General features: G+C 29.4%; 2 protein-coding genes across 7 annotated transcripts; one reads left to right on the top strand and one right to left on the bottom strand.

Moving 5' to 3' along the window:
• Window positions 1–558: 558 nt before the first annotated feature.
• On the top strand, window positions 559–3,019 carry LOC108331315 (protein trichome birefringence-like 14). Of its 6 annotated transcripts, none has more exons than XR_001832360.2 (3): window positions 559–767; window positions 1,744–1,824; window positions 2,463–3,011. XR_001832360.2 is itself a non-coding variant. In XM_052875714.1 (3 exons), the coding sequence occupies exons 1-3, from the start codon at window positions 1,416–1,418 to the stop codon at window positions 2,645–2,647; spliced, it is 342 nt and encodes a 113-aa protein (XP_052731674.1). In that variant the 5' UTR covers window positions 1,352–1,415; the 3' UTR covers window positions 2,648–3,019. The 6 variants fall into 6 exon arrangements, 2 of the variants coding, with proteins under 2 accessions (XP_052731674.1, XP_052731675.1); XR_001832361.2 differs by having other exon boundaries at window positions 562–767; window positions 2,553–3,007; XR_008248201.1 differs by lacking the exon at window positions 559–767 and adding an exon at window positions 1,352–1,545 and having other exon boundaries at window positions 2,463–3,018.
• Window positions 3,020–13,134: 10,115 nt separating this feature from the next.
• On the bottom strand, window positions 13,135–14,052 carry LOC108330976 (uncharacterized). Its single transcript, XM_017565579.2, has one exon. The coding sequence runs from the start codon at window positions 13,990–13,992 to the stop codon at window positions 13,456–13,458; it is 537 nt and encodes a 178-aa protein (XP_017421068.1). The 5' UTR covers window positions 13,993–14,052; the 3' UTR covers window positions 13,135–13,455.
• Window positions 14,053–14,838: the final 786 nt, after the last annotated feature.

Below are 14,838 nucleotides of genomic sequence, written 5' to 3'. Positions count from 1 at the left end.
ATTTTTATATTTATTTAATATTATATTTTTCTTAAAAAATATAAAAATTTAATTTTTTATAATATTTATTTATGTATTGTATGGAAATAAATGTAGAAACGTGTTGCATTGATAATTATCTTATAAGCCTCCTTAGTCACATGGATGCGAATTTATCAATTCTAACCCAATAACACGCACAAGTGGAGGACTTCTAAAGAATTTAATGGTTATCAATTTGAGGCGAACTTTGAAAAATCGTTGTCGGATATCACTTATATTGCTCAGTGGACATTTAGATGTTGGAGTCAACAACATATATGAGAACCCAACCAAATTATAAAAATAGTTTTAACAAATTTAGAAAATAAATTATGTTATTATTGAAGTTGAAACTCTAGTGGTAACATTTGATTCAAATAAAGTTCCACTTGATAAGAACTTTTTATTCTCAAATTAGTAAAAAAATTGAAAGTAATAATGGTAAGTGTTTAATACTTTATATTTTAAGTCTTTGAATCTTCGAGAAGAATGAAAATAAAAGAAAATATTATTATTCGTATTTTTTAACCATTCCCAATAGAAGCCGTGAACAAAGAGAAAGAAAAGAAGGTTAAAACAGGAAAAGAAAGAAGTAACTTCCCAGAACGGTTCTTCTACAAACTCACCACCTTCTGATCTATGAATCACTTCCGATCTACGCTACCCTTTTTCTGTTTCTAGTCACTTCATTTTCGATACACATTTTTACACTTTCTTAGGGTTCCAAGTCCCCTTTTCCTATTGAGGTGAGTTCTGGTGTGAAATCAATCATCCGTTGTTAATTTTCATACCATGATCGCAATCACTCGATTTCTCTCCGTTTGTCATACTAGCTTGCTAGCTCATGCCATCCACCTTCCATTTTTTTGGTTTCTTGTGCATTTGTCGCGGTTGCTTCCAAAACGGACTTGGTGGAAATGTTTTAGCAATGAAGGCATTTTAATTGAAATTGATAACTTTTATTGGAATTTTTTGTGGAAGAAGGTCTTGCTGTTTCAATGCTGCTTAGAGTTTGATTGATCACTTGCTTTTTTGAGAAAGCGACTTTTGGTTGTCCTCTATAGCTTGAAATCATTGTTGGCTTAAACTGAAACCTTTTATTTATTTTTGTTTGTTTCCTTTCTTGTTGGAAGATTATTGATTGGTTTCTACTATAGCTCAATTGGAGCTTAGTGATGAAGCTAGATGTAGATCCCTAGTTTCTTGATAAGGATAATTTCATCCTTTTGAGATGAGGATTGAGGATTCCATTTATTTAGTATCCATTGGCGGCAAATACCGTCTTATTATTTTGTAAAGAAGCTTTGAAACTTCATGCGGAACAGTCGACTTAAAACAACCAATAGGATAAAGAAACTAAATATTAATGTCGTGTCTCAGGCAGTTTCTGCTCAATGCTTTGCAAGGGATTAAAGGAATGCTGGAACTTCTCCATATACAAAACGGAATATATTTCTTTCAAATTATATGGTTGCATTTCTCAGTTATCTACGTGCTTATGTTGTTCTTCATCAAGTTGATTGGGTTAATTATACTGTTATGATGAATCGTGTCCGCTGTTTTATGTTCTATTCTCTCATAAAAAGAGATTAGATTATACTATTATCATCCTTTAACCATTACAACCCTTGTCATGTGTTCTTGCTGTTCCCTTCCCCTTTTATCTTTCTTAAGCTCGTGTTAACTTGGGACTTAAACTTGGTCTTTCCTTTGATGTTGTAGAAATGCTTTCCAGTGTGTTAGATGAGTATGATAGCAGCGGAGAAGTTGGCATCAGTTTGAATAATGCCACAGAAAACGAAGGTATTGGAAATTTTTGGCAAATGAATATGTAACATGTCGCTCTAATTCCCAATTTCATGGAATGTTCAAGCTGATCCAAGTATCCGTAGAATATTATTGTGAAGCTAACTCCTTCTGCTGATTTGAAGGGAAATTGATACATGTAACTTGTTTTGTTGACCTTGAGTTTTTTTTTAAAGTGTTTCTCTTTTTTTATGACAAACCAACTTTTCATTTAATTTTGCAAAAACCTTTAACCCTTATGGTTAGAGGAAAATTGATGCATGCTCTTCAGCTTATTATCTGATAACAAGCTTGTTTTAAAGGTTACCTCTAAATTTTTTTAAGAAACCAGTTTTATTGCTAAAGAAAACTCAAAATTTTATAGCTGTTATAATGTCGAAGTTGAGAAAATAATCTCATTGTTTGTTCCCTTCTCTTATCGAGAGGTGACATATCTAAGCAAGTTGCAATTTAGCACTATTTTGAGCAGTAGTAGTCAACAAACAAAAACATATTTCTGTGGACTGATTCAGGGATGAAGAAGCTCTCATGTTAGACAAACTGGATTAAACTTTTGAGTGTTCAATATCTTTTCTCTTGTTTGGTCTCTTCATGCATTCATGCTTTAGAGGATCAAAGTCCTTCTTCTGATGCAGGGAAAATTTCATGCAAATTTGTTAGATTGATGAACCATATATTGCTAGTACTGTTAAGTAAGGACTGCTTTCTTGTGGATCCTTTTCCAGTATGTAACCTTGCAAAAGGAAAATGGGATCCAGACAACCGTCAACCGTTATATTCAGGTTTTGAATGCAAGCAATGTCTGTCAGAGATGTGGTGATAAAAATGAAGTCCACATGAAGACTAAGTGGGCCTAAAATATAAGTCATTCTTTTGTTCAAGGCCCATCAAGCAAATTACAACTTCAAGAACATGAGAGGAAAAAAAAATAGAAATTAGAAATATCATCAGTGTTCTGATAATGACCTAGATGACATCCTCTACAAAATTATTTAAATGTTCACTATTTATATATAAGAGGTAAGTTTAAATTCTGCCCAAAGTAATGTATTAAAAAAATTATATAAAAAAGCTAAATGTAGTAATATATAACATCATAAAATTCCAAATTAAATACAAATGAAATACTATTGCTATTTAATAGTTAGGTTAATTTTATTTTATTACAGATATGTGCATAGCTGTACAAGAAGACTAGGATACTCATAGTACTCTACTTGATATAATATATATATACTTTACTGAAAAAAATAATATATTTTTTTTATATTTTGAAGAACTACAGTTTAGAATCTTTAACTATTCTTTTATGCACCTTGTGTGATTTTAAATTAAAGAAGAAGGGTAATATATGTTAAAAAAAAGCTTATATTGATATATGAATGAATTATTGTTGGCTCAAATAATTTTTCATAAATGTGTCATGTTTTACTTCAAATATAATATAATCAAGCCCATATTTGCTATTTTGATATGACATGTTTGCATGTAGACTGAAACAAACTTAAATTTTGTTTCTATAAATTGTTGAAATTTGAACACCATCATATATTACCTCATAAAATTGTTTGCACCTTAATTTTAGTGTGAAGAATTTATTCCATTAAACTAAGACTTTATACATCAAATTTTTGAAAAGATAACAAATTTTGGCCTTCCTTTTGCTCTACATAAAATGCATCTTTCGTAAAAAAAAATTAAAATAAAATTTCTGCAGTCGAGAATGAACAAACATCAAGTTTATTACTCTACCGCCTTACATTCATTTTTATCTATTAAAAATAAAAATTATAATAAGATAATTACAAAAATTTCTATTTATTTATTTTATTTTTATTTATGATAAATATATTTTTAAATTAATTAAAAAAGTAAAAGATGAATAAAATTATAACATTATAAATATAAATAATAGTTTCAAATAAAATAAATTTAAAGTTTATAAATATGGTGCTAACTTATATAACCTAAGTGTATTAAATTTTAGTTACAAAAAAAATTTTATTCATAAAAAGATATACTTTAAATATAAAGGTGTTTTAATAATTTTAATTTTTAATTTAAAATAAAAAATATAAAAATAAAAAATTAATCAAATATTCTTAATTTTAAAATTTAGAATGCATAATATATAAAATTATTTTTGTTAACTAAAATTTGTTATATTTTAAAAGATTATCTAAGTTAGCCAACTCCAATAAATATAAATATAAATGTAATTTTAAATATTATAAAAATAAATATAAAAGTAATAAAAAATCAATTCTTAACATTATAAGTATAAATAAATAGAAAAAAGTAGTTTGTGTTATATCTCTACTCTTTTTTCAATAGTACTAGCTGCCATGAATGGCACCGAAACATCACCTCAAATTTATCTTGACTCAACAGTAGTGTTACATTCCCTTGTACAAATATTCTTACACGCGTATTTTAAATTATATTTAATTTATTTATATTTTAATTTTAATTAAAAATAAAAATGTGAAAAATCGACACAGTATATACGCATTGACATGTGGGAACTTGCAGCTTATTTGATGGCTGGCAGAGAGGAAAAAGAAAAAGGCATAGAAGAAGCCTATTTTCTTAAAGAAGAGTTGTTTATTACATCTCCAAACTAATAATTCTTTTTCTATATTAAATAAAATATTATAGAATTGATAATACAGATAATAAAACATATATGATATTAATATAATTATCTATTATAATAACCATAATAATATACATTAACTACATATTCTTTGAGTTGTTTTAAAAAGAAAGAGTTTTTTTTATTTATAAAATAATTACAAGAAAACTATAGAATTATTTAATAACAACTACGCCTTCCATTAAAAGAATATAATCATATATTTTTTCATTTACTCACTGAAATGATAATTACAATAAAACAACATAAAACAACAAAATACAAAAAAAAAATATAACATAACAAGATTAACTCCCTTCACGTCTACCACCAAACAAAATCTTATGAAATTTTACTACTCTTTACGACATAACACATTTAACTCTACTTGAGTATGAATGGTTATTAAAGTCTCAGAACACCCATGCATTGAATATCATACATCAATGCATACACTAAAATTATCACCACCAAGAATTTTTTCTTGAAATCCCTTCAAGATCATTACCAAACATATTCACCATAATATCATCACATTCATAAAACACCATAATGTAACACCCAAATATTTTAAAGGGTATTACTGATAGTAGAGACTAAATTAATTCGATATCTCATATAAACAATCAAACTTTATTTCAATTACTCCAAAGTACAATACCAAACTTACAAACTTTAAACAATATAGTATTCACCGTTGACATTTCAACTTTTAAATTTTACACAACATAATCTTCCCAATACAAATTTATTCTTTTTACAAAAATCCATGAAAGGTTTTCCCCGCATCTCTCTCATCTCTAAGCTTTTTCAACCACATCTGCAACATTATCTAATCACATATAACATGAGTTATATGATCATAGCATAAACAAATAAGGGTAAGACAACCATATCAAATCAATCATTAAACTTGTAATAAGCATAGTTTAATCATTTATTTCTACAATTACTTAAATATTATTACCCCGATGTCATTAATTCATCATTATCAAAATCATCTTCCTCAATTTCATAAACCTTACAATTTATACTATGCTTACTCAAGAAGCCTTATGGTCAGACCGCTCTCTGCCTGCTTCCTTAAGCCTCACCTGTATACTATGTTTTATTCTCTGAAGCCTTATGGTCAGACCGCTCTCTGCCTGCTTCTATAAAACTTATGAACCACATATTTATGTCAAAGCCTTATGGTCAGACCACTTGCTGCCTGCTTTCATTAACCTCAGATGTTACTTTGTTCATACCAAGCTCTCATGGTATAACCGAACATACTACTTCCCGTAGGAAACATCATTTCATAAGCAATAATTTCTTATATCCACTCCAACATTTCATCACATCAACATTTCATACTCTCTTATCCACTCCAACATTTCATCAAATCAACAATTCATAACCTCTTCTCCACATAACTCAATCATGTTCATTCTCTAATCATAATTTGACAATAACCTATTTTGGTGTCAATAAATTAAACATATCGCCAGCTATCATACTTCATATTATAAACTCATTTTTGACCATAACGAGTATAACTCAACATATTTTCACCAATTAAAGATTCATAGATCAGCCAAAACATTTCATCATATCTTAGCCACTACGTATTAAAGTCTGAACTCAATGTAACGATAAATAAAATATATATGAAGTTTTTACCATGATAACTTTATGCATCTCCAATTAACTTATTTTATTTTAATTTCATCCTATTAGAGATCTTTCTTTACCCCAATTGGTCACCGGAGAGGACCCAGATGTCTGAACGCATCAGACTCACCTTCGACGCCAACACATATGACTAGTTACAACTGACTGGACCAGGCCAGGGCTGCTCTATGATCAGGGATGTGCCAACTCAGGTTTTTAAGGTTCCTCTATCCTACCAACAAAGGGAGGCTTTCAATAATTAAAAAATTTATTTATTTAAATTATCTACCTTGTTCGCTTATGCTCTAAATCTAAAATGCCTAATTTTAATATTTTTACTTCCTCTTACAACAACCTCAAATAGTATCACTACATCTATTTAATACTCATATACAAGTTATTACAGAATCCTTACTCCAGACCTTCCAACAAGATCAATTTCAGCCAAGAAACTCATTCATGATAGAATTCATACAAAATAATTATAAACAATTACCCATAATAAGATATTACTATACATGGTCATAGAAGAATACAATATTTGACAATCATAAGAATAATCTTAATATAAAAATTCATGGGAAACAAGAAGTTGAATCTGGCAGAGCCGGTTAGACAACTTCTAATCCATCCCAAAATACAATATAATTAAATAACAAGAACAATACATGTCTGGGGAAATAAGAAGTTGAATCTGGCAGAGCCGGTTAGACAACTTCTAATCCTTCCAAAAATGCAATAAAATAAATAAGTAAAGCAATAAATAGTTTGGGGAAACAAGAAGTTGAATCTGGCAGAGCCGGTTAGACAACTTCTAATCCTTCCAAAAGTGCAATAAAATAAATAACTGAAGCAATAGAAAGTTTGGGGAAACAAGAAATTGAATTTGGCAGAGCCGGTTAGACAATTTCTAATCCTTCCAAAATACAATAAAATTAAATAAGGAAAACAATAGAATGTTTGGAGAAACAAGAAATTGAATCTGGGAGAGCCGGTTAGACAATTTCTAATCCTTCCAAAATACAAAAAAATAAACAACTAATAACATACAAGTGGCATAACATAATCAACATTACATTTTACAACTATCACACTTGGATATCAACACAAAGCATACTCTCATTTAAAATTTAAGATCATACAGAAACAAAATACTCCATATTCAAGATATAAGATCAGAAAAAGAAAAATATAGCATATCCAAGACTCAAGATAATACAAAAGGAAATACTCAAAGTTAGCTCCCCTTACCTCTATTACAGACTTAATCCCCTCGTCCTCTGAAAACTTCCAGAATATCCCCTTTGCAAAAATTGAAATTCTTCCAACTCTCTTCTCTCAAAAATTTTCTAAGTTCTTTGGTGTAAATTTTCAGCCTCCCCCCCTTGGCTATTTATAGCAAAAAAAAAATTTACTATTCATTTTTACTATTCATTTTAACTATTCATTTTTTTATTCATTTTACTATTACAAAAATAATTTTTTATTTGCAATTTGATAAATTCTGATCTCAAAGCTACGTGGAACACTTATCCTTTCCAAAAATATTTTTATTTTATTTTTATTTATTTTTTTTTTTTACTATTCACTTTTTACTATTCACCTTTTACTATTCACAATTTACTATTCACTTCTTTTTTTTTATCTAGTATTTAACTTACAAATATTTTTCAAGGATCTTACACATAACACTCATAAACATACATGCAGTCCATTACAAATATACTATAAATAGCCATAGAAGAAGAAAATTTAAAACATACACACTAACACTCAGAGGTGGTCCAATGCCAAACTTCTCGCAAAAAGTAGCGTTTAGCGCCATCTATGATGTTCAATGTCATTTTTCTCATAAAAAACCACGCTCAACGACATCCTGTTTTAGTCCAATATCCTGAAAATAAATTGATCTAGATCTACAATGTCGCTTAACATCAAAGCATTCGCAAAACTGAGCTCTACTAAAAATCTTAGACAAAGTTGGCTCTCAACGCCTGTATAACACCACTGAGGCATATATCAGCTGATAATAAAAATAATTTTTACAAATTGAAACTTGTACCAATGTACTCAATTGTTTTGATTATAAGTTCTCTTAGTCTTACAAACCTAAGTAACAATTAAACACAAAACAATAATCCAAACCATACAAATCAATTCAGTTGTACACATGAATCAGATTCATCAACAAGTAAAGCATGATATTTATCAAACTCACACACACACCAAAGTAACTAACTTCCCTTACCTTTGATAACAGTTCAAATAGTTCAACAATCCCTATAAAGTCTTTAAACCCACAGAAATCTTATTTGTCTCTAAAAACGATATAAATACAAGATATGTCATTAAAACCACTAATCAATAAAAAATTTAATAGATAATTCTAAAGAAACATGAAAATAAGATTTTTTCGACATGAAAAAAAGAACCAACTTAAATCTCGAAAAAAAAACTAACTTACACAAATTGAGAAATTGATAAGTAAAGAATAAAAAATTTATCAAAAAATCACATGAATGGTTTCCAATGTACAAACAAATAGATGAAACCCATTTATAAAAACTTTATTTATATTTTAAAATTTTTAATATTAAAATAATCAATTCTCATAATTTTAAACAGAAATTTCTAAATACTTACACTTTTTTTTATATGTATTATTATTTGCAGTGTAAAAGAGAAAGGAAAATATAAATAGATAATAATAGTAATAGATAATAATATTATTATTATTAGAATGTTTGTTTCTTCAATTAAAATTTGAATGTTCTCTTTCATTATCCCTCCATTTAAACAAAAGGAGAAAGAAAGTTTGTAATATATATGTAGTGTGAATGCTAATATTTCCCTATAATTGTACTTTTTTTCTGATTCTATAATTAGCTCGGACTTATGTGTTTAGAAACTAATGTTGTATTATATAATTTGAATTAAACATGCCACATTAATTTAATATTTTCATATTAATCAAAGTCATTTTATTAATGTTGTTTTTATTATTAATATGGCTACTATGATATTAAATATATCAAATCTATTACTATGAAAATTATTTTTACCATCGTCATTATTATTATTTTTCTTATTTTTATTTTTATATGATAAAGAGATAGAGATAATAATAAGAGTATTAATAATAAAGATAATTATTGTGATATTAATTATTACGGACAATATCAATTATATAGTGGGATTTGATTTTGGAATTATTTTTAAAAAATAATAAAAGTTAACATTTTGTGTTTTATTGGGTATATAAATTATAATTTTAACTTTTTAAATAATGCTTTTATAAACTTTATCATTTTAGAGAATTCTTTTTTTTTTCCTTTTAACTTCTCTTCAACATTTTAGAGTTGATTAATATATTTTTCTTTAGCAAAGATAACCAATTAAAGTAACATGTTAGATCATAGAAAGGAGGATTTCTAATTTTTTTTAGCAAGTGATATAGTATTTAAGAGATAAACAAAATAACAAAATTGTTGTGGCTGAAACGGTTCTAATAATCAAAACTTCATTACAAAGTACACAAAATATGGTTATGATATAACACTTACACAAGGACATAGATAACACACTAGCTCTAACAGTTGTATTCAAGACTACGATATATAAAGCTCTCCCATGGAAAAGCGATTGAGCATTCTAAGTGAATATACATGAATTTATATCGTGCATACAACTTAATACAATGAAATATAAATAATATTAATATTTGTGATTGAGTACTGAAAATATATTTTATGACAACAAACTAATTTTATCAATTCAAGAAATAAAGATTTATAGTTTAATGTTGGATATACGTAGTTTTGGAATGTTACTTGTGTTTGGAAAAACCTAGTCAAAGAATGAACAACATTTTTACTTCTGTGTAAATATTTGTCATTCTAATTCTTGAATATGAAAAATCAAAAACCAAATTAACAACAAATTTACTAATTTTTTTTTAAGTGCAAAAATGTTAACCTAATATATGTTTAAATCTACCTGTCAATTCAATTTCTAGTCTATAGAACTGTTAAATTATTCGATTTGAAGTCCTCAAAATACTCTCCATTTCAAATATTGATATTACATTATTCAATTATAAAATAAATGTTAACTTCAACCTTTCAAGAAATTATGAACACATAGTAATATTAACATTTTAAACAGTTAAGTAATATCAAACAATTTGGCAACTTGTAATTCATTTACATAATCATAATTCATTAAACATAATTGTATTTGAAGCACCTAGCCTGCCAAAAAATTTTGTCATTTACAAAAAGACACAAACCAACTTAATTTCATATAAAATTACTTACCAATCAGCACCCATACTCTAGATAATTCAACCTCTTATAAACAACTTATATTATCTCAACTAGAATTTATGTACTATATTTCCATTGAACTAGCGCCTACTTTAGCTTTCCTCCCCTTAAACAAATTAAAATACAACTAACAATAGTGAACATATTTTTTTATATTTTTATATTAACAACAAATAAACGTCCCAAACCAACTTTTATGCCCTGGTTACAATTAAAACAGAATTCAACACCCATTGCCTAAATTGATACATCAATACAACTTAAAATATAATTTAATGTAACTTTAAGCACAATATCATCATTTAATCAAGAACACTTCTCAATATCTAACTATATCAAACATCACAAGTATCATGTCATTTCAATTATAAGCATTGAGAGACTCTAATTACGTATTTGAACATCTAATCATATTGAAAGTTACTTAGATACTAGTCACACGCTCAACTATCATAAAAAACCACCATTACACTAAAACATAATAGAAGACATTCTAATTTTACCTTAAACAGAAATTAAAATCACATCCACGCAAGTTTTGTACACATTAGCATGATTAGTAAGGAGAAAGACATGTTCCTCTCGGATCACGCACTATCATGGTCAAGGAGAAACTTATGAACTCAAAGATTCACATCTAAACACAACTAAGTTCCAAAAAAAATCACTCTATTCCAAACAGCCATATCAACACCACTCTAACCGTAATCTCAACAATATATAATCGAGAGACTTATAAATAGTCCAACAGCCACCATTAGAACAAAAATAATTATTTAATAACAATCAAAACTCTTAAATTAATTCAGACAGCAACTTGCAACATTAATAGTAGCCATACAGCATCAAGACATAAGCCCAAACGTAACCAACCCACCCAATAGAACATAAACAACCATGAATGCAGTATAACCCCGTACAATAGTATGTGCACAATAATTTCCAGCAACCAAAGACAATAATTTATGCAATATAATAGTCAAAGATTGACTCAATTCAAATCTATTCTTAATCCCGCCCCTGTTACCAATCCATGGATATAGATATACACATTATCAAAAACCCAGTTAAGCAATCTAAATACTCCAGACCAAAATTAAGACACTGATATATATATATATATAACATATAATATAACCTTTCAACAGGGTACATGTTCATTATTATTCCCAGTTCAAGATATATTGTTATGCTAGCTCACGGTCCAGCATCATTTAAGCAAAGTCAGTCTTCATACAAAAATATACTTCATCTAATTCTGAGTTATATATTAGGTATACATTCAAACCAGAGCACTAAACCCCATATATTCCGACTCCTAATCATCTAGTTCATTACACTTACCAATCAGCAACAATAAAATTGATCAAACCATGTACTTAAGTCCTATAATCTGACAATACTGAATTAAGCATCGAACCTCTTCTTTTTAAAATATAACACAGCGCCAATGAACAACCAAGTACCAAAATTCAGTGCAGAAAAAACCTCAGACATAAAGGTGACACAACGTGCTCAAGGAATGTCTTTAATATTAAGGTTGTTCCTATCAGACTAAAAACCCAATCTACCCATAGCACTAGTTAACATGCAAGTGAGTACCTAATTTTATTCCAAAAAAATGAGTATAACTAGCCCACTTATCATCATACAGCATCACAAAATTCATTCTACCTTTCTAAACATAGCATTCATACTCTATGAGTTTTCCATATCATTTTTATGTCCATATTAACTACCCAACAGAAGATACCAACCAGTGTACACTCACATTCATCAAAGTTGCAATTTCACACAATCATCCAATTAATATCAACATAAACTTACATTCCAGAACCAAAAGCGCAAGTACAAACACCAATTATCAACATTTAAACAACTCGAATAAGTTTAGATCAAAACATACACTATCATACACAAATTTAACAGCAACACAATTACAACATATTTCAGGCATTATATACATCCAAGTTCTACACATACCCACTGCACAACCCAAATCATGGCCCACAATGCATTAAAGGGTATATTTGATCTCACGCAACCGTAATGACCTTAATTAACCAAATCGCAGTCAATGACATCCACCAATTTGATACAACTGCAATAAAGCACATCCAAGAGTATTATAGCACATAACATCAACCAAAAGATTTATAATTATTATTATTATTTTTTTTTTTAATTTTCATCACATGAACCATTTGAAAACTTGTACACAGCATATATAATCTGCCCAATACTTTAATAGATTCAAACATCAAGATCAAAGCAATAACACCTATCTATACGCATATCAACAAACTAAAGCTAACCTATATTTTCATGTTACTTATGCTATTAACAAATATCTATACGCATTTCCTTTCAATTCACATTTCAAACAAAATAAATATCCAAGGCACCAATTATTCCTTCGCAGTGCCAATTCCCAGCGTCAAACATTATGGCAACAATACTCTCAGTTCTAACTTGCGTATAACATTCTAAGAAAGGTTAATCCATACTACTCTAGTTCCTTGTCAATTAACTTACTTAACAGCAACCCAAGGTACAAAGATACCTAAATGGACTCAACCGTGACCATAACAATATCAACACATAATATCATATAAGTGTCAGGATTTCAAATAGCCAGATTGCCAAGAAATTATGTTAACAAAATTAACAAGTAACTCTTCTATCACTCTACAATTTACAGAACCCAAAACAACTTCCACTAATATCAACATAACCAAACATTGAAGACCATCAACATTTCCAGTACAACTATATAAGTCAATCCTTGAACCCCTTTATAACCCAACATAGCATAACCCTCGAATCACAAGAGTCAGAAAAAAAAAAACCCAATTCGAACTCGAACCCGAAACGGAGAAGACAAAAACCTTAGATGCTCTCTCTCACGGCACTTAGCCTACTCTAGGGTTTTAAGGTTACGGCACAAAAGAAAAGAGAATAGAAGGAACAAGATAAAATAAAAGAAATGAGAGAATCTAAGGTAGTGTTCTACTATCAAGTAGAACTACTACCAGACCTCATGCTGGACCAGGGGAACTTGGCATCATCAGCACTCTCGCGGCTACCCAAACGCCCATGCTGTTGGGCCCGGAAGGGCCGTTGGGCCCGGAAGGGCTGCTGGGCCTCTTTCCTGTCATCGAGCCAGTGACTCCTGGCGTGGGTCTCTTCCTTGACGACACTGGACGTGGTTTGCTTGTTGACCCTCTTCTTATCCTCCTCGATGATTCGGATCGGGTAGAGATCGGGCGAAATGGAGAGCGGGTTCTTGAGAGTGACATAAGCCTTTTTGTAATCGGGTTTGGCGATCAACAATCCGCCCCGTTTCTTCTTCTTACCTTCCATGTTCAATGTCTGAACCTTCTCGACCTCGAAGCCGTAGAGGGATTCAAGAACACGCTTGATTTCGATCTTCGAAGCGGAAGGAATGGTCTTCAGTGCAATTTCTTGGATGTTGGTGAAGGTTTTGGGCATCAAAAGTTTTATGGGTAGGTTCGCAAACTGCACCACCCTTCTTCCCATTCTGCTTCCCATGCTCGCTCACCACGTCGCTCACCACACTACCTTCGCAAAACTTCAAAACTTTCCCGTTTGCTCTTTTGCCCTCAAAATAAATCCTACTTTTCGGGCCAAAACCCAATTTTCAAATTGGGCCTAGTTTCTTTTGTTCTTTCCAGACCCAAAAAAAGAAGGCCCAATCTTGAATTAAAAACATTTGGATAGGAAAAAGTAGAACAAAAAAGAGAATAATGTATATTTGTGCTGTATTTTTTATTGATCAATGTCTCAAATGTTCTGCTTCAAGTTCTGGGGGAGTCCTCAACTTTATCTTTATCTAAAAATTGTGATATGTTGTATTTAACTTTATCTAAAAAATTTACTTGGGAATTCAACTTTATCTTCTCTTTTTCTTCTAAGTACTACACCTCTTACATAAATTTTGATTGGGGTTTTTATATCAACTTACATAAACGTAGTCAAAATAGTGATTTTCAAATAAGGGCATGAAAAGTTGTAATGTGGACGACACAAATCAAACACTTTATATGCAGGTAATAAATAAATTTAAATAATAATTATATAAATTCTATTATATTTTAAATATATAAATTAAAATTTTAACAAATTAATAATGTATTTAAATATAACGATAAATTAACTTCTAACACTATTATTTTTTAATAAATGATAAGAATAAAAATTACGTAAAGAGTGATTGAATAGGTTAGCTCTTGCAGTGAGTTCCTTTGGAACAGAACATTCTTTCGACCACCACGAGACGAGATGTGCATTAGATGACAACTATAATTACAAAAATTCAAAGGTTGTCACAATGGACATACTAATTACACAAATTTTCTTTTCATAAGTGAACTATTG

The sequence above is a fragment of the Vigna angularis genome, chromosome 4, assembly GCF_016808095.1.
Source record: "Vigna angularis cultivar LongXiaoDou No.4 chromosome 4, ASM1680809v1, whole genome shotgun sequence".
In the NCBI taxonomy this organism is placed as follows: Eukaryota; Viridiplantae; Streptophyta; class Magnoliopsida; order Fabales; family Fabaceae; genus Vigna; species Vigna angularis.
Note: the sequence above shows the minus strand (reverse complement) of the source record. Positions and strands in the feature narration are given on the sequence as shown.

Excerpts from the sequence above, each read along its gene's own strand:
- LOC108331315 (XM_052875714.1), top strand. The coding sequence starts at position 1,416 with ATGCTTTGCAAGGGATTAAAGGAATGCTGGAACTTCTCCATATACAAA. Across the intron at positions 1,492-1,743 it reads TATTTCTTTCAAATTATATG|AAATGCTTTCCAGTGTGTTA; the intron begins GTTGCATTTCTC and ends TTGATGTTGTAG. Across the intron at positions 1,825-2,462 it reads TAATGCCACAGAAAACGAAG|GGAAAATTTCATGCAAATTT; the intron begins GTATTGGAAATT and ends CTTCTGATGCAG.
- LOC108330976 (XM_017565579.2), bottom strand. The coding sequence starts at position 13,992 with ATGGGAAGCAGAATGGGAAGAAGGGTGGTGCAGTTTGCGAACCTACCC.